Genomic DNA, 20,048 nt, shown 5'->3' with positions numbered 1-20,048 from the left:
ATTGCTCATGGCAGGAGGTGCCAAGAGTCCCTAGGGAATCTGTGTTCCACTAGAGAGGGGCGCCAATCTCCATAGTGGTTCTCTAAGGTAAAGCCAGGTCTTTATTTGGATTGCATCTAACTTCTGACAACAGACAGTATTTTGGGAAGTAACTAGTAGATAAGGCACCTTCTTTTTCTTGCCCAGCTTGGGGGAACACTGAGGAGAAAAGAAGCCCACTACCCAGAACCCACCACCCAGAACCAACACTCACTACGCTCATTTCCATTAATGTCTCCTTGGGCTTGAAGACTGTTTCGGTAAATATTAAAAATGGTGTGACCGGTTCCATCCCATCACCACTCCACGCTTCCCCCAGGTACTCTCGGATCCTGGAGGCCCCTCCCACACTAGTTCCAGCACCGGAGGGCCATATAGAACTAATATTAATTCATCTCTGGTTAGTATCTCTCCCGGTTGCCTTTCTGCTAGCCTTGAACTCTGCCTACACTCCAACAAGCCTGACAAATTCAAAACTCCAGAAACCTGTAATTTAACAATGGTTTTATCTCAGATTTTTCTCAGTAAATTTTACTTTCCACAAAATGTCCACATAGCCAAATGATGTGATATAATCACATCACCAAGAGGACCAGAGGCTCTGTGCTGTCCTGCCTGGTGGCTCACAGGCTTCACTCAGGGAGTGAAGTCAACTCTGAGGCCTACAATCCACCTTCCAGACATTCTGTGGTCCTGTAAAGAAGCCATATTCCCATGCAAGGCTGCAATGCTGTACTGAATGGGAAAACTTCTTCACAAAGGGAAAGAGAAAAGAACAGCATCATAAAAAATCACGCTCCAGGCACTCTAGAAAGAGGAGAGAAGGTTGGCGTGCTTCAGCAAGGTGAGGAATAATGAACACACTGCTGTCTTTCCCATACTCCTTGGCTATCACAGGCTCTGTACTGGCCAGCCATAGCAGAGAAGAAACACCTTCCACACTTCTAGGAATCTCTGTGGAGTAGAAATGGCAGACTGTGTGGTGTGATGAGAACCTGTCTTCCCTCTGCAGGGCCCAGGACAGATTCCAGACTGTTTTCCAAAGGTTCCAATACACATTTGATATTCGTTTAGGCTAGTGAAGAAGGTAGCATTTGGCATCCAGTGAGGGGATGCTATCCAAGACACCTTAGGTGCTGGCTGGAGCGCCTTACCTTGGGCAGGAGCAGTTCACCCACTCCAAGGCCGAGGCCAATGGGGAACCTCCTCTGCCCGTTAAAGACGTGATGCTGGGCAAAGTCACGGGCAGGTCTTGTAGTGGCACAGGCACAGGCCCACAGGCTGGGCAGTGGACAATGGGGATCGGCGTGCCCCAGTAGCGCTGCCTCGAGATCAGCCAGTCCTTCAGCTTGTTGCTTGTCACATGGCCACCCACTCTCATCCCACGGGCTTTCTGAGTCAGGGCTTCAAAGGCATCCTGCCGGCTCAGACCTGTAAACTGGAAGTGAAGAGAGACAACTGTAAGGGAGACCGTGCCCCTGCTAAGCACCCTGAACCACTGCATCAGTGTGTGATGCTCACACTGGTCTGGTTCTATGTGGGGACATCAGGATGCGTTTATCTTCATGGGGTCTTTCCTCCTCCAGCTAACATTAAAACTCACATTTTGCAATGGCACTGATAGAAAATTATGACTTTTGCTCCTAAAAGTTTGAGGGTTCTGTTTTTTTTTAGTTTACAATTACAATTTTATTTATTCTGTGTATGGTTGTTTTATTTTCATGTATTTCTCTGCACCGTGTTGGGGTGTACTGTGTGAAGATGTATCTCTGTACATTCAATTGCTAATACTGCATTGGCAAAGAGCTAACGGCCCATCATGAGTCTCGTACTTTGTGAATATTGTTCCTTCCTCACCTGCCTAAGGCAATCTAGAATTGTATCTGATTGGCTTTAATAAAGAGTTGATGGCCAATAGCTGGCCAGGAAGTGAAAGATGGATCTTCTGGGCAGGGCTGGAACTCTGGGAGAAGAATGGAGAGCCGGAGAGGTTCAACCAGCAGACACTAGGTGAACCAATGGACCAGAGCAGAGCAGACAGACCCGGCCATATGGTGGGACACAGTGCCAGCATTACTTAGGTTAGAGTAGTCGGGAGACTGCCCAGCAAAAGACCTAAGCTTTAGCTATTAATAAGCCTCTGTGTCATTATTCATATCACTGGTGGGTCTGAGGTAGTTCCACTGTAGCACCACATTTGTGCCCAGTGTTCATGGAGGTCAGAAGAGGGTGACAGATCTCCTAGATGGTTGTGAGATGCCATGGAGGTGCTGGGTATTGAACCTGAATCTCCTGGAAGAACAGTATTCTCAACTGCTGAGCCATCTCTCCATCTCTACTTCCAAATTTTAAACATATTAAAATATTTCTAGGAACTTTGAGAAACAATGTTGGCCATGGCACTGTGCCCACTGTGTGTGGTGGGTAGCTGGCCCCAGTTCTGTGGCCTTCCATTTCTGCTATTTCCTGCAGTACCTATCAGTGTCTAACGACCAGATAATCACTAAGACGTCTAGTCACCAGTGAAGAGCTGCACAACATGCACTTCTTCTTGGAGAGAAAATATCCAGAGGTGAAAAAGTCAATGTTCAATCTTAAGGCCAGCAAGGGGCCAGATCTGCCTCAGCTTGAAGAAACAAACCAGTCTCATATTTAAACATTCCCATTTCACAGACAGCAGGGCAGAACACCCCTAACCCAAAGGTGGAGTGTTCTCTTAACTGATGCTCTAGTTAGATGAAGTAGGTCATAAGGCTTGGTAACACTCAGAAAGTGGGTGCCTGGGATCAGTCCTGTTATATGCCAGGCCTGAGACACAGAGACTTGTCAGAGTTCATTGTAAAGGGTGGCTATGCTCTGGGAGAGAGGTTCTCCATCTGTACTCCTGACATCACATAGTCACAATTCAAAGCACTCCATGCTCTCTTCAAAGTCTGCCTACTCATGTACCACTGTCCTCTGCTCCAGAAGCTCACGAAGGAAAACAGCCTCGCACCACCATTCTCCACCCCCTCAGTGACATCATTTTGTAGAGTATTCAGCAATGAGCTAGGGGATAGATCAGGGCTACCTGAAGCTATCTGAAAGCAAACACAGAGGATAAATAATAGTTGGTCCAATTCAGAGGAGTAGGGTCTCTCTGGACCCAGAGAGACAGCCTAGTTTTAGCCATGGATAACCCCTTCCTCACTTCCCAGAGTTAGAGCTCCCTTGTAGACACCTAGGGTTGGCTCTGTTGTACCCCCACTAGGCCTGCACAAATGAGGGCCAAGAAAAAAAAGCTTTAATATCTTAGAATATTATTTATATTTGGAGATACAAACATGAAGGCAGAATAGTAGATAGAAGTCATTATTCTCTTGTAGATAAAAGGATTGCTAGCTAGATAGCTAGATAGATAGATAGGCACACAGATAGGCAGACAGATAAATAGATAGAGATGGACAGACAGAGACAGATAGACAGAGAGGAACACAGAAAAGGCAGAATACCCTTATAGCTAAGTGGTCCCAAACCCGAGACACCTGGATCTTCAGGTATACTAGAACCAGAGCCAGGGGGAAGATCACTAGGTGCTTTTTCAGGATTCATAATTGGACTGATGGAGAACTGACACACTTGCCCAGCAGGTCCCAGATGAGGGTTTACGTCCAAATCTCCTGGGGAGCTGAAACCCAATGTCCACCACTCATGTCTTCACTATCATCCATTATTAGGTTGCAATATCTGGGGTAAGACTCCACTGGATTGTTAGTGTATTTGTTTTGTCTCTTGAGGGGCTCATATAGCTCAGGCTGGTCTCAAACTCTTATGTAGCCCAGTATAGCCTTGAACTCCTAACCTTCCTGTCTCACTTCCCAAATGTTACGATTATACCTGTGCATAAGCACAGATTTCTTCCAAGTGCCAATATTTTAAACCATTTTCTGAGTGTTTCCACTGTGTTGTCAAGTTTAAAACTGAAGCTCCAAGCCAATGCACTAGAGCTTTAATGTGCATACAAATCACTCAGGGATCGTGTGTGACTAGGGTAGGACTCGGAGTTCACAGTCCTAACAGTGATGTCAGAGCCATTAATCTAGGGACCAGACTTTCAGCAGCAAAGTTCTCAGCCAGTGATTCTCAACAGGGGTCCCTGGACCAGCACCACCTCCACCATAACCTCCACCAGTACCGCCAGCAATGCCAGCAACAGCATCACCACCACCACCACCAATACCACCACCACCAACACCATGCAGATGTTGCTGTAACAGAACTCTTGAGAAGAGTCAGGATGTGTATCGCTACACAATGTCTTAACAAGGTCAGCATGATTCTGATACACACTCAAGCTTGAGAGTCACTGCTTTCAGTCACTTCCCATCTTCACCAGTTTCTGGTTCATGTAGCTGGTTTTTGCCACCCTTCCCTAGCCCCCCATTCACCCCCTATCACTAGATAGGAGAGAGAGAAGAATGGGGAAGGACAGAAGGGGTAGTGAGGGAGGGAGAGGGGGGAAGAGAGATCGATCTGAATCTCTAATTTCTTTCCTTTTATTTCATTTTTGAGCAAATGAACAATGACCACTCACCCCACCTATCAGAGCTCTAGCATTTATATACCCTCTGAAAGATTTCCAGAATTCAAATTCTCACACAATCGCAGAAACTATCTGCAGCTGCAAAACTACGCCTCTGCTGCAGCATGAGGCAAATCACAGTCAGCTGCTTCTGACAGTCCAAAGCAGCCCTGCCTCCCTATACCTGGGAGTGAAATGAAAGCATGTTCTTATGTCTCTGTATTTTTTTAAAGAAACAAAATTTCCAAAATTGTTACCACAGGTTCAGTTCAGGACAGCTGGAGTTCATGTCCTGCCAAATGGACCGAATCCAGCAAGAGATAACCCTGATTAAACACTGAGTGTTTACAGAGGGGTCTGTAATCTTTAGCTAAACTAAACAGTCTGTAAACTCAAGTTAAAGTTTAGATGTAAACAGCAAATAATCTGGATCGAGCCATCATCTTCCCCAGGAAGAGTCAGCTACAAGAGTCACTGCTCTAAGAAGCTAAAGAATTTTTGGAAAGATCATTAATCAAGCAAGATTCTCAAAAGCTGTTCTAGGGTTGGCTAAGGAACTTCTAGGAGTTCGTGTTTCATCAGACCAATCTCAGGGTCTTGACTCACAAGTGAGTGAATCTCAGGCACGAGCCAGGGGCACCAACCTCAGCAGATCCACTCAGTCTCTCTGTACCATCTGGTGAAATTTCAATGACCTCAGAGTAGGGCAGGCCCAGGGCTTGGGCTAGTCTGGTGTCCTCTGAGCTGGTGCTGGGGATTCCTGTACAGAGGGGAAAATACAAAATATTAACTCCTCCTACGTGCTCAAAACGAAACCACTGACATGTGGTGTTGCCTTCTTAGCAGGCTCCTTTTACCTCGGAGGACAGAAAGCCCACACCCAATTCACTAGATGGGACTCAGCATTGGAGAACCTGACATCCTAACACAACTGTTCATGTCATTGGAATTGTTTTCTTTAGGCCTTTTTTATCTGGTTTTCCTTCTTAAAAACAGTTGCAACCCAAAAATTTACCATCTATACTACAGAAACTATATATTACATATACAAGGATTGTCTCTTGAATCCCCCCAGTGGCTTCCTGGTGGGAAGCAGTGCTGGCTCCAATGCATTTTACTTCCCTGGAAAGAACCCCCCCCAAGTCTAGACATTGAAAGCTGGTGTTGAGTCTATGCTGTGCCCTGAGGACACCAGAACATTCTGAACAGGCATTTATTCCTCAACCTACACACATCCTCCAGGAAATGAGGTGGGGCACAAGAAAATCACCCAGATTGAGTAGGACCTGCTGTTCTGACTTCAGCTGAGCACAAAAGCAGGCTTTGGTGGTTGGTTCTATAAAACAGGGTTCTGAGTGTGGTGGAACGTGGTGGCAGAGGGACAAACAGCATATCTCCTGGTGTTGGTGAGATGCTGCTTGTATTCTAATGCTAAATACTGGTCTCTCAAGTTTCCCCACAAGCAGATCCTCATATACACCAAGTGATGCTATGTGAACGTTGATCCCCAATTTAACTGATCAGAGTAACAAGCTAGAGCCTGTGATTGGGCAGTGGAGGGAAAAAGGTGGAACTGGAGGATCAAGTGAGGGGTTGCAGGTAGAGGGAGAGGAAGAAGACAGAGGCAGAGAAGTGGAGGAGGCCACCACGAGAGGTGAGCATGTGGCCAGGAGAAACAGCACGTAACAAGGGATAGATAGCTGGAGAGTACGTTAGGACGCTCCACACCTGCCCAATCTAGGCTTATGGCTAGGACTATAAATTCATCCTGCAATTCCCAAACTGGTAGAATGTCTCCTGGTGCTGACACCTCTCTCATGGAAAATGTTGACATATATGTGGAAGGTCACACAAAAGGCTAAGCCAGCTCTTCTGAAAACGGTTCCAGAGGGGTGGCTTGGGGTGCAGAGGACTGAAAGTCCTACAGCAGTGCAAGCTGCGTGTTTTGTTGGGGTGCACATGTGAAGGTTGGGTTGGTATTTATTCACCTGTCAATTCTGTACCAGCAGAGAGCTAAGTACTGGCCAGATGTTGGTGTTGTTATTCTTGTGAGAGAGGCAGTAGGGGCACAGGAAGATTTGCCAGCAGGACATGGAGGAGACTAAACAGAGAGAGAGAGAGAGAGGGAGGGAGGGAGGGAGGGAGAGAGAGAGAGAGAGAGAGAGACAGAGACAGAGAGAGGTGGTGAGGAGTGAGAGAGGGAGTGAGAGAGAGAGAGAGAGAGAGAGAGAGAGAGAGAGAGAGACAGAGACAGGTGGTGAGGAGTGAGAGAGAGAGAGAAAGAGAGAGAGAGAGAGAGGAGAGAGAGAGAGAGAGAGAGGTGGTGAGGAGTGAGAGAGGGAGTGAGAGAGAGAGAGAGAGAGAGAGAGAGAGAGAGAGAGAGAGAGAGAGAGGAGAGAGAGGAGAGAGAGAGAGAGAGAGAGAATGGCAAGACAGGGACATGGACTAGAAGACTTGGGTTAATTAGGTGACATGAGCTAGCTAGGAGGTGGCCCAAGCTAACGCCTAAGCTACAATAAAATATAATAAGTCTCTGTTATTATTCATTTGCTGGTGGGTTCTTAAAGTCTCGCAATGGTGTTTCCACCTGCACTGTGACAGAAAGCACAGAGCCAGGCGAATGAATGTCAGCAGACTGGACTGGGAGGTATGGGTGCTGAGCAATGGTAAACAGTACCAACCGAGGTTACAGTCATAGCGAGGAGTCAAGGGTCATTTGCTAGGTTCTGATGTCCGGCTTAGGGTGACTCAGTTACACTCCAGAGCAGACTCTGCTCAAGTCAGGCAAACATGGATCTGGCAGGCCTTGCCCCTCGCCCCATTCCCTTGGCCTTGATAAAACTATTAGATTATATTCCTAAAGCTGGCCACCAAGGGCTAAACCCTTATTTGGCCACTTCCTCCTCCTGAGGCTGATTATCAAGGTCCAGCTATCAAAGTATTGAAGTCTGGCAACCAAATGCCCCCTTTGGATCACCTAATTGGCACACGCAATTAAAATTAAATACCTCATCCTAACATGGTGTTTCTCCTTTTACCTTTATCAACTGCAGTTTCCCATGGACCACATGTGTCTGTCTGCTCTCTATCCAGAGGCAGTCTTTTGTCCTTCTCTGGGACACCCCTCCCCCTTGTTCCTTCCTCTTCTCCTTTCTCCTCTGCCTCCTGTCTTTGTCTCTTATTCCACCTCCCTTTATACCTCAGGGACAAACAAATTTCTTCTGTGCTAAGAACTTGGTCTTGGGGTGTCCTAAGCCAATACCAGTCACTTTCAGTGGCTACCCCATTTATCTGGCCACATTAGGACAAAAAAAAAATGTGACATATTCTAACTGTGCAGGTAGGAGAGTAAAAATTCTGCTTTATTTCTTACTTGTTTCTGCTTCTATCCTTAGAAGAAACAGTACTTAGAAAATACTAATTACACAACAGAGGGAAATCAAGACAACAGAAAAAAAAGATTCCCATGCTTACCTGAAAACATCTAAGTCCTTCAGAACCTTAATACTAAATGACCTAGTCAGTCATTTAGCCCAAAATGCCAAACACCCCTTGTCTGCCCCAAAATGTTATATCACGGTTTTTCTCACTGCTTACTCTGAGCGGCTGTTAAAATGTTGTACTAATTATAAAATGCGTGGTTGTGATGGTCAGGCGTGGACCCGAGTGCTCAGTGCCAGCTTTCTGCTTTGACATCTCTTCCAAACACCTCATCAGAACTGACCCAAGGTCGTTTTAATAGGGACTGTCACTGCAGCGGCACAGAAAGGGCAGAGCGTGCAGGCTGCTGCTCTGCAGTGGGACTGGGCTCTCGCACAGGAACGCAGGAGAGAGGTGCGTAGGGGTGTCCCGGAGGCAAGTTTTGGACAGGGCTGTATTAGGTACTTATTCTTTGATCCCTTTCTGCCCCAGGACAAGAGAGGAGTGTTTCTAATAAATAAGGTTGCCAATGACAAGATGTCTCTCCAATGCCTCTGCCCACCAGGGTCATATGTGCTTGGAATTCCCATCTCTGCCCTTGCTGGTAGTTGGATGGATTTTATTTTGTTTGGTTTGGTTTTGTTGAGATAGGATCTTACTATACAGCCTGGGCTGACTTCAAACTCAAGATCCCCCTCCTCAGCCTAAGTCACTACACATGGCTTGGATTTTGAAATTAGATTTTTAGTTAATGTTGTATTATCCCCATATCATGTGTCTAAGTATTAAAAACTAACTCATAATGCATGAGCCTAAGCTTTTTAAATTCTCAATATCAACCAGGATGACATGAAATACCTATTATGCTTTCCTTTAAAAAAAATGTAAAACTTATTTATTTATTAATGTGTGGATGTGTGCAGGCACATGTGGAGGTTTGGAAGATCACTTTCAGAATTAGGTTCCGGGAACACCACTCAGGTTGGTAGGCTTGAATGGTAAGCACTCTTACATACTGAGCAAGCATTCTTGTCATCTCCTACCCCACACTCCCAACCCCCATATGCTTTTAAATTTTGGTTGTTGTTATTGTTTGCATGATTGCTTTTTTTTTTAAGATGTGATTTTTGCCATGTTTTGTAGGCTTTAGACTTGTGATTTGGGATTGGAGAGGCAGCTCAGTAGCTAAAAGAATTGTTCTTATAGATGAACTGGGCTCAGCTCCTAATACCCACATGGAGGCTTAAAACCATTTGTAGCTCCAGTTCCAGAGATCTGATTCCTTCTGACCTCTACAGGCACAAGGCACATACATAGTACTCGAGCAAAACACTCAGAGACACACACACAAAAAAAAGTTAAACTTGTGATTTCCCTACCCAGGCTTCTGAATGCTAGGAATTCAGGTGTGTAGTATTCTGCTCCTAAATATGTAGTTCTTAACTGAATGATACATGGAAGGTGGGGGCTGGATGCAGCTCATGGTAGAGCATTTTGCCAATTATGTATGAAACACTAAATATGATTTTCAGCTCCCAAGAGAAGATAAAAAGGGGGCACACATTTTCACTAACAAGTAAAACCCATCACAGAATCAATAGTAAACTCCTCCAAGTGACAGCAAGAGCTGTGAGCCCTTTGTCCTTAACCCTGCATAATTTATTAGCAAGTATGGCACCTAAACAGCCACATACCTATTTTTGAATCTAGAGAGCCTTCCAAGTCAGGATTAGCCATGATAACGATAGGGACCTCCTGCAGGGTGAGCATGTTCACGGCAGTCACTGGGGTGAGGCAATCTGAAACCAAAAGCAAATCCTTAAATTAGACACATCGAAGAGCAGACAAACGAGAAAAAAACGTAACATCTTCCATTCTGTGTGCTAATTGCTAAAGAACTGGCTCTTTGAAGGGCATTAGCAGGTATTTTGCACCAGTGGAACTTAGACGATTAAACAAGCACAGGAGAGAAGTTTTGTCTACGTGCACATACAAGCAAAGAAGTGGGAAGGGTGTTCTGAGTTCCAGATGAAAAAGCATCTCATTACAACCTTTTTCTCTTCAAAAATATCTCCAGCAGTGAAAATAAAACGTGCAAAACCTTCCCATGGTGAAAAGAGGAGACGTGAACTTATAAAGCAAGTGGATGATGATGTGGCTAGCAAGCAGAAAACAGTGGAGCAGGAAGAGAGATTTCCAGACAGCCAAAGGCAGAACAGTTCCTTCTCACATGCACTTGTCTTAGAAGATACTGGAGTATGTGTGTTCTTGAAAGATGAAAGTCTAATGGAAAAAAGCTACAGGAAACAGGAACCTAACAAAGAAAAGCCACAAGAACATTCAAGAAAGAAGTTAGGGGGAATGTGAGACATGCAACTAAGGTCCACACCAATTCAGATATGAACCAAACCAAACAGCATCAGGAGTATCTTTAGGAAAAAGAGGGAACTGGTAAGACTGTTTGGAAGGCTGGAATTTGGAGAAAACTGTATCAAGAGTTTTATAAAGCTGTAGAGAATGTGGGAAGGTTCTGATAGAAATTTAAAAAACACAAAGCAAATGAAAGAGAGACACACAGAAAGAGACTAAATTTCAGGGGAAAAAAGTTACATAAGAACGAGAAAGGGAGGCGAGGCCTGGTGGTGCGTGTCCATAACCCCAGCACTCTGGAGGCTGGGGCAGTATTGTGAATTTGAGGGTAACCTGAACCATACAGCGAGTTCTAGACAAACCTGGGCTACATAGCAAGAGCCTGTTCTAAAAATAAGCAAAGTAAACAAGTAGAACAATGTAATCATAGTATATGTGGCCCAGTTATGAATATTTATGAGGCAGATTGTAGAGAGAATCTCTTATAAGCACCACCTGTCAATAAAAAAGCTTATGGCCAATGAGCTTAGATAGGAAACAGGAGGTGGGACATCCAGCAGGCAAAGAGGGAATTGGGGAAATAGTGAGAGACATGGGAGGGAGATTCAAACTGGAATTCTGAGGAGACAGCAATAAGCCAGCATGTAGCTGAACCCAGGTTAGAATAAAGGGGACAATAAGTGTACGTCAGAGAACAAGCTGAAGCTTATGATCAAGGCATTTATTAATAAATAATTAGTCTCAAAAGAGTTGTCATTCTGGGCACAGGGGCTGGAAGGGAAAGTAACTTTTTTTTTTAGCAAATGATTTGCAATTCACCCAATCATTGAATTCTCATGAATAAAGTTTACTACAAGAACAGTAGAGGGAAAGAGTCATCCATGTAGACATCTTCAGAGAATATATGGACTAGAAGCACAAATATCCAGGTCCAGAGGGAAGGGGCACAAGAACAGTTCCCGACAAATGCTTTCGTTTACCTGTGTTTATAACATCGCCATTAATAAGAGCCACGACTGGCTGGCCTTTCCAATTGCGATTGTTTCAAGCTTTCATATAGTTATCTAAACAGAGTCTACAAGCCCTCAAATAAAAATGAGCCCAAGAATAAGACTTTGCATTTCAAAGAGGTGAAGGCAGGATCCAGGAAGAAGGCAGGGCAGAGGAGCATTCAGTGTGGGCTCTGGATGTTGAGGTACAGCCAGAACTCACATCCAGTTGTTAAACCCCTGTTGCTGGAGGCTGTTGACCTCCATATCTCCAAACAAGGATCCATATTTCTAACTCCATACTGTGTTTTCTCAAACAAGAAATAAGTTTTTTGCAAATTCTGCGATTTATTAGGTGTTGCATTAGGAAAAGGGAGGTGAGGGCAGAATAAGAGCAAAAGCTAATGTGGAGACTCAGTGCAGACACAGATCTGTCAGAGACCACTACTGACCACTAACTACATCCACCTCTTCCAGTGACTCAGCAACAATGTTTAGTTGGGTACACAATAACAACAGCATTGTCCAGCCTCCTTTGCAGCTAGGTATAGCCATGAGCTATATGCAGAAGTAACTTCTAAGTCAGGCCCTGTCTAAAAATAGAAAAAGGTAAATAAGCCTTTCTCCCTAAGAACCGCTTTTTTTAATGGACACAGGCAACATGTAGGACAGATTGGAAAACTCTAGGGGTACAGATACAGAATACAGATATCTAGGATACAGAAAGAAAACTGGCTCTGACCACCTCACATGGTAGATTTGTAACCCACTCAGCTTTATAAAGGCAAAAAAGAGACACCTGTTTATCTAGACTGTCATGCCAGCAAAAAACACACCTGAAAAATTACAAGCAGCTGTATGAAGAGGTCACTGTTAGACTGTTAGGTGCAGTTACACTGCTAGGAAGTACTCTTTAACTTTCATAAAATATAGATGTTAATCTCACTCCCCCCCCACACCCCCCGTGTGTGTGTGTAGCTGGAGATGAAATCCAGAGCTCACACTTACTAGGTAAGTACTCTACCACTAAGCTGCAATGAGTTTTACCACTTAGATTTTCTTTTTAGATTATTTTTAGGGAGAAATGGCTCAGTAGTTAAGAACATTTGCTGTTCTTCTACAGGATCTGAGCTCACTTCCAGCATCCCATAATACAGCTTACAGTTGCCTGTAACTAGAGCGCTAGGGGATCTAATACCCACTTATTGCCTCTGAGGGCACGCTACACACACAGTATACACACAACACTTAAAAACCAATTATGAGAAAGAGGTAAAAATTACTCTTAAATGTCTTATCGTTTTACACTTGGCTAATTAAAGAAAACTCTAAGAAGGGTCACACCTGCTGGTGAGGTTGCTGTAAGACTTGCTTACCACTGGTTCTGCCACCATAAAAGAATAAAGCCCTTTCAGAAGCCAATTAAAAGCAACATGGGCTAGAGCTGAAAAAAACCGTCATACCTTTGAAAAAAGTCTACCCTTGGACATGTCCCTCAGGAAAAATTTATAAAGCAAAAGCCATATAAACGTGTTTACAATAGCTGTCTTCTTTAAACATACAGACACTGGGACATAGACACACACAGAGACACTCATTCACACACACAGAGACACACAAACATACATAGTCTACACAGACACACAAACAAACACAGAAATGGTCATAGACACACAGACACACCGACCTTTTTTCTCCTGATGCTTGGGGTCAAACCCAGTGCCCTGTAGATGCTGGGCACTACCTATCTACTACTCTGTGCTACAGTCTAGTCCTACCTTAGCATCTCCACGGTAGCCTCACACATACTAGCAGCACATCTGTAACATCTGCACTGGGAAGCAGAAGAAGGATGGCAAGTCTGAAGCAGGTCTGGGGGTTACACAGCAAGAGTTTGTCTCCAAAAGAGGAGGGAGGAGCTGGAGAGATGTTTTAGCAGTAATGAGCACTTGCTGCTCTTCCAGAGAAAGAGCTTAGTTCCCAGAACCCACATGACACAGCCAACTACAGTCCCAGAGGATCCAGCGCCTTCTCCTGGCCTGCACAGCACTGCACACATGTGGTACGTAAATATGCATTCAGGCAAAATACTCACACAGCACACAGACGATAAAAATAAGTAAAATTTGGAGAAAAAAAAAAAAGGAAGTGGAGGAGAAGAGATGTAAGGTAACTGTTTACCCTAATAGGTAAGATCTAATATATACTATGTTAATATAGGTTTAAAATAATTAAGAGACAGACAGCTCTGGAACTTGGAAGACATCACTTTCATGATGCTCTGTGTGATTTTCAGCCCTTTCTAGCCATAGCTAATAAAATAACACTGATGCCTGAAGTGAAAACTTAAGGCACAGTTCTTTAGAAAGTCGTTTGGATGGTGTTTTGCTGAGGCAAACACATGAAGGAATGTTTAGTTGAAGCAGACGCAGGTCAAAGGATGTTCTGCTAAAGCAAGCATGTGAAAGGACATGTGATGAAGAATTCTTTGTTAACAATATGTATGTATTGGTCCTCCTTATTTGTCAAGAGTATTGAGCTGTATTTGTCAAGACTCTACAAAGAAAAATGCACCAAAAGACTTCTGGTGGTGTGCTACCATTTCTTGTCGCTTTGTGGACTCAGGCTGATTGGCAGAGTGATGTCAGCTAAGACAGACACATGTGCCGGGACAAGACCCGCAGAGGACACATGATGTTTGGAGGGAGTATGAGACTTGAGGGACAGAGGCTGAGCTAGGATTGCTTATAGAGCTAGCCGCACAGTTCTTGTGGGTCTCCTGTCTTCTTTGCTTCACTGAGAAAGGCAGAGCTGAGAACTTTTCATGACCTCCCTCTGGGTTTTACCTGCTGATCTGAGCCGAGGCTGAGGCCTGGCTGTCTCTGCTACATAATACCACCACAGCTGATTCGCCTTTACCATCCTGATTCTAATAAACTGGACTTCTGGTCTATCTGTGAAATGTTTTCAACCGTGCTTCTAACCTGTGAACTGAACTGCGGATTTCCAGACAACACAGATGGGAGTTACTTCAAAGAACCTTTCTAAACAGGTTCACTTCCCCCATATCCTTTCTTTTCCAGTACCTCTGGTGGGTGATGGACTACTAGGGAGGTTAACACATTTAAGAACTGTCATTGAAAATAAGGTTTAAAAAAAAAAAGTTACACAAGCCAGAGGTATCAGTGGAGAAAAGGGAGTGACATCAGTGATCATGGAAGTCAAGTTCCAGAACTGAGTTAAGCAAGCATGAAGTTTGCTGAGCAAAAATCATATACATTTAGCCAGTACTCAGCAACCACATCAGCCAAGCCAGAGGTCAGGGAGGTATCCTCTGACCCACCTTCCAGATGCTGAGATGGCCCCTCTTCTTCACCGACTCACATTGCTCTGTGGCCTTTATCATTTCCTCCTGTGACTACTGAGGTAAGCTGACCCCCTGTGAGTACTTAACCACTCACGCTTTACCTTGTCTACTTGGTCACTTTCTTATAACTCCTCAGGGTATCTTCTCTTCCCCCCAAAAAAAAACACCTAAAATTATGGAACCCAAGGACCAGCCACCTGCTCAGTTAAGAAAACTAAATATAGTACTGTGTCTTTCCACAATGATAAGATTCCTTTATTTGGTTATTTTATGCTGTCAGGGATTGAACCTGGGATCAAACCTGTGCACAGGCTAAGCAACTGAGATTCATTCCTGGCCACGGGACCAGATTCTTGGTTTCAGAAACCAACTTAGTGAAAGTCGGAATTCGAATGGTAAAATTTAAACTGAGAGTGAAAGACTAAGTGCCCTGTGCTACCATGACCCTATGGCCCTAGAATCCTGACAATGAAGGGGAGAGTAAGCCAGCTGGCAAAGATAAGCAATGACAACAGCTGAGGCTGAAGTAAAACCTGCAGGCTGCAGGAGAAAGAGGCTTTAGCAGGCATGGGCCCACAGCAAGGAGGGGTTCACAGTAAGCATGAAAAAACTGCACTGCACTCAACACACCACACTAGTCTGTATGTGATCATGCAATGTGGCAAGACAAAATCAGAGTCTTGATATACAAACTTAACTGATCTATAGACTGAACTGTTCCAGACTGAATGAAGCGATGTTTCTATTCTGAAGATTAGAACTGGAAAAGCTCAATGCCAAGCATTTGGAACAGCTTCAGGATTATTGAGAGAACTGTGTGTGTGTGGGGGGGGGGGCGGGGGGGGACTAAGGAGCTCTTTCAAATGGAATGTTAGAAGTGTTTTTTATTTGTCAAAATGAAATGACCAAGCCAGTCTGGTACACTAGCACCAGAGTGGTCTCAAACATGTAGCTGGTCATATGTACTTAGATACTGTGGTGGTTTAACAAAAGATGATTCTCATAGGCTATTAGATTTAAATGTTTGGTCCCCAGTTGTAGAACTGTTTGGGAAGAATTAGGAGGGGTGGCCTTGTTGGAGAATATATATATATATATATATATATATATATATATATATATATATATATATATATATATATATATATCATTGGGGGTGGGCTTTACTCTCTCTCTCTCTCTCTGTGTGTGTGTCTCTGTCTGTCTGTCTCTGCCTCTACCTCTGCCCACCCCACCCCCTCTGCCTTGTATCTGTAGATCAGGATTTAAGCTCTTAGCTACTGTTCTAGCATCATGTTCCCTTCCATGGTAGTCATGAACTCATCGTCTGAAACTGAAAGCCCAATAAATAAACTCTTCTATAAATCGTCTTGGTCACAGTGTTTTAGCACAGCAATAGAAAAGTAACTAAGATAGATACTCCTCAGCTTATCATGTGAAGGTACTTTGAATTTATGGTGTCCTTTACCTCAGGGACTGTAATCTTTTATAACTTACTAGTTCATTAATCATTAAAAGTACTTCAGTCTGTGGTCCCAAATGAATTATAAGGTGGGGAAATGTGTGAGTTGGTTACTTATAGTATTTAGTTTTTCAATATCTACTTTTCAATCATCATAGCCTCAAGGAATCTTAAATTACTCAAAAGTGTAAAAACTGAGTTTTCCCTTTAAAAAGTTGAAATTAATTCTTTCTTTTCTTCTTGTTCTTGTCTCCTCCTCCTCCTTCAACAGTCAAAAACAAACAAACAAAAAACCCCACCCAAGCATTAACTTTCATTGTCAATTCATCTGGATTTTAGAACCTCTGGGTATGTCTATAAGGGTGCTTCTAGAAGGACTTAACAGAGAGGGTAAGACCCACCCTGAATAGTGTGGCCCCACAGCATGAACTTGGGTCCTGTGCTTTGGGAAAAGGAGAAGATGGGCTGAACAGTATCTTTCTCTGTGCTTCCTAACTGTCTAAGTCAGTGTTCTAATGCTGTGAAGAGACACTATGACCATGGCAACTTATAAAAGAAAGCCTCTAATTGGGACTTGATTACAGTTTCTGAGGTTTAGTTCATTAGCATCTTAACAGGAAGCATGGCAGTAGGCCCATGATGGCAGGCAGGAGTGGTTCTGGAGTAGCTGAGAACTACATCCTTATTTGTAGGCAGAGAGATAGATAATGGGTCTAACATGGGTGTTTGAAACTTCAAAGCCCACCCAAGTGACACACTTCCTCCAACCAAGTCACACCTCCTAATCCTTTCAAATAGTGCCACTTAATCCCACCTCAGGGGGATCTGAGTTCCAGGCCAACCTGGTCTACAGAGGAAGTTCCAGGACCACAGTGAAACCATGTCTGGAAAAGTCAAAGTGTCACTCTCTGATGATCAAGCATTCATGAGACATGGGCACAGAGATCTCAAAGGGACACAAGGAATTTTAACTTGCATCTTTTCTCTACTTCAATATATAACAAAAAAGGTGAAGGCAAACAACAAGATCTTAGGTCTTCTGCCCTAAGTCCAGCGGCACTTACAGTCAGGACTGTAAAAAGCTTGCGTCTGAGCCAGGAGGCTGGCCCAGCAGGCTCCGAGGAAGGGCAGGTGACCGTTGCCTTCAGTTCTCTCAGGAAACAATCACTGTCTGGAGCAGAAGTAAATTGTCATGATCCTGCCTCTCCAGTCTACATCATCCACAGCAGTCTGCAACCTCAATAATTCAGAGGTGAGACGCAGGTTGAAGTTCACAGTGTGAGGAGAAGCATAGATGTCTGAGCCTTCTCCAGGGACCTACTTCTAGTCAATAAGGTCTTTCTTTCAACCTCCAGGCTCTATACCTCAAAATCCCTCCCTGGAGGGCTGCAACTCCATGTTTAATCAAAAGTGTGTGGTCCTCCCTTTTGCACAGAAAAGGCCAGGAGTCTCAGTGACAGCAATCACTCACTGCCAGAGTTCTTTTTATAGCCTCGTGTTTTGAAATATAGCACATTAATTTATTTTTTAGGGGTGTGTGTGTATGCCAAGGGGCTGTGGGGTTCTTGGGGTCTGCTCTCTCTTTCCACCATGTGGGTTATCAGGGTTGGCAAAGATAAGCACTTTCCCCACTGGGCCATCTCACTGTCCCTTTCTAGTATTTTTATTTGCTAGAGGAATTAAAAATTCAAGAGAAGATTCTCTCTCTATCGAAAGAGAACTTTAAATTGATACTAAACCAAAACTAAAGAACCAAGCTTCTGGGCAGTCTCTGGAAGGGGCTCAGAGAAACCTGGGACAATCCATCTAAAATGTTCCCAGAGCTGTTTGACCTTCAGATTTTGAGATTAAAAAAAAAAAAGTAAAAAGTATGGCTAAGGTGAAGAACAGACAGTAAAAAGTGCAAAGGTGGGAAGTGTGTGGGTAACTCCAGAGCCCCTGCTTCACACTGTAGCTCACCTCTGCCAGGTACTAGTGCCTTCTGCAAGGTTTTCTTCAGAGAGCTGCAGCCATGTAGAAGCCCATGGCTAGGAGAGATGGCCACGTGAGAGATGCCGTAGATGGCCTCAGGAGTGGCTGTGTATGCTGTCAGTTTCTCTCCTGTGTCTTGTCCATCAACCTGGCAGGAGAAACCATGTTTTATTTTCAGTCTTCTTCCTGAGCTCCATGCCACCCACTCCCTCATTTCCAAACAGCCATGGCAGCTTCTAACCACAGGACCAGGAATGTGTGCAAGAGGTGAGGCCAGGCAGAGCAGAACAGGGAGCCTTTGGTCAGTCTCCACTCCCGCACTCAACACCAGGCATCCTGAGATGAAGAGAGAAAGCATGATCGGAAAGACACCTTCCCGGTTCTCTTTCTGCTGGGCACTGCTGCAGTCTGCTGAAGAGCTGCTGTGCATTCAAAGAGCCCCAAAACACAAACGAGGTCTGTGGGCACGAATGCTGTACCAGTGTCTTGTTACCTTTAATGTGAAGTCCAGGTGGCAGCCTACACAGTCTCCAATCCAGTGGGCTTGCATGCCTTTTATTCCGTACCACTCTGGGAGGTCTGCCAAAGCATCCTGCATGGCCTGGGGGTGGGGGGAAGAGCAGAAAAGCAGCAAAGGTCATGTGAGAACAAATGGTGTGAGGCTTGAGGTAGGAAAGGTGAGGAAACAAAAGGAAGTTCTGGATGGCAGACTCTCTCAGGCTTCCTTATTCTGCTGCCTCAGCTGAGGTAGCAAAACACGACAGAGACACTTGATTCACACACCACCCAAGCAAGATAAACCTGACCTACCTCTGTTCAAGATTTCATGGAAGAAAGAAAGCTAATAGACAAAGACCTCATCTGTATCTTTGCTGAATGTGTTTATAGCTTCTCTTCCCAAGTCTGGGGGTCAAAGAAGTTCCAGATCTACCACCCTCCCCTTCTGTCCCTGCCATGGAACACTGCAGGTGACTGCCTCCAATTCCCACAGAATTTTGTATCACTGTCCCCAGAATCCCTGGGCCATTCCTCTCCCTCTTTCCAGCCCCTTTCTTCCAAAGGTCTTATTCAGCCCAGGCTAACCTTGAAATTCCAATCCTCCTGCTCCCTACAGGGCTGACATTATATGCTTGGCATTCTACCAGCCAGTGGCTTTGATTTGGTTTTTTTTTTTTCTTCCCAGATTGCAAGTCATGGATGGAAAAGCTTCTGGTGGAGGTACTTAACTTACATTCAGATGGAGATGAGGCCCAAACATTCAAATGGGAAGAAATGTGAATGTTTTCATGTGCCAATTCTAGATAGATGCTGGCCTAAAATCTAAGCAAATCTATGGATATTTTTACAAAGTAAAATAACTTTTTAAATTGACCAAACGAAACCAGTATCTTGAAGCCCCAAACAAGTTATTTTCAGTCCCTTGTGTGACACTTGCTCGGCTTTTGCTAGCCACAGATATCCATACTCTTTGTGGGGGCTGCAATTACCAAGCCAGTAAGCGGTTCTGGTCTAATCTACCCATCCCAGACAACCACAGCTCACAGAATACAAAATTTGGGTAAACACTAGGTTTTCAGACTTTGCTTTTTTTAAGTGGTATGAAATCCTGAGGAATCGGGTTTGGTGAAACATGTTGAAGGCCAAGGCAAGATGAACTAGAGTTCCAGAGACCGTGTGCACAGACACACAAAATGAAAGTGTCTACAAACAAACTAACTAACTAACAAAACCCCATAGCGCTCACTTCCCAAGGAATAGAGATGGTTTATTCTGGAGTAGAACCAGAAACAGAGATGCAGGTTACACCATATTCCATGTTCCAATGTGGTAGGTAACATGTGATGAAGTTTTTATAGCAACTGAACAAAG

The 20,048-nt window shown here is 44.3% G+C and overlaps 1 protein-coding gene across 2 annotated transcripts in view; it reads right to left on the bottom strand.

Moving 5' to 3' along the window:
* The window catches only part of LARS2 (leucyl-tRNA synthetase 2, mitochondrial), an 85,941-nt gene that overhangs the window by 23,347 nt on the left and 42,546 nt on the right, over positions 1-20,048 (bottom strand). For both annotated transcript variants that reach the window (XM_080934719.1, XM_080934718.1), the window contains exons 8-12: positions 18,673-18,780; positions 18,168-18,327; positions 9,715-9,819; positions 5,245-5,360; positions 1,194-1,477 (exon numbers count right to left, since the gene is read on the bottom strand). In XM_080934719.1, the coding sequence (XP_080790845.1) occupies positions 1,194-1,477; positions 5,245-5,360; positions 9,715-9,819; positions 18,168-18,327; positions 18,673-18,780 (773 nt within the window). The remainder of the gene's footprint in view (positions 1-1,193; positions 1,478-5,244; positions 5,361-9,714; positions 9,820-18,167; positions 18,328-18,672; positions 18,781-20,048) is intronic.

The sequence above is a fragment of the Micromys minutus genome (assembly GCF_963924665.1).
Source record: "Micromys minutus genome assembly, chromosome: 21".
Lineage (NCBI taxonomy): Eukaryota > Metazoa > Chordata > Mammalia > Rodentia > Muridae > Micromys > Micromys minutus.
The sequence above is the reverse complement of the archived record's forward strand: the minus strand, read 5'-3'. Positions and strand labels throughout refer to the sequence as shown.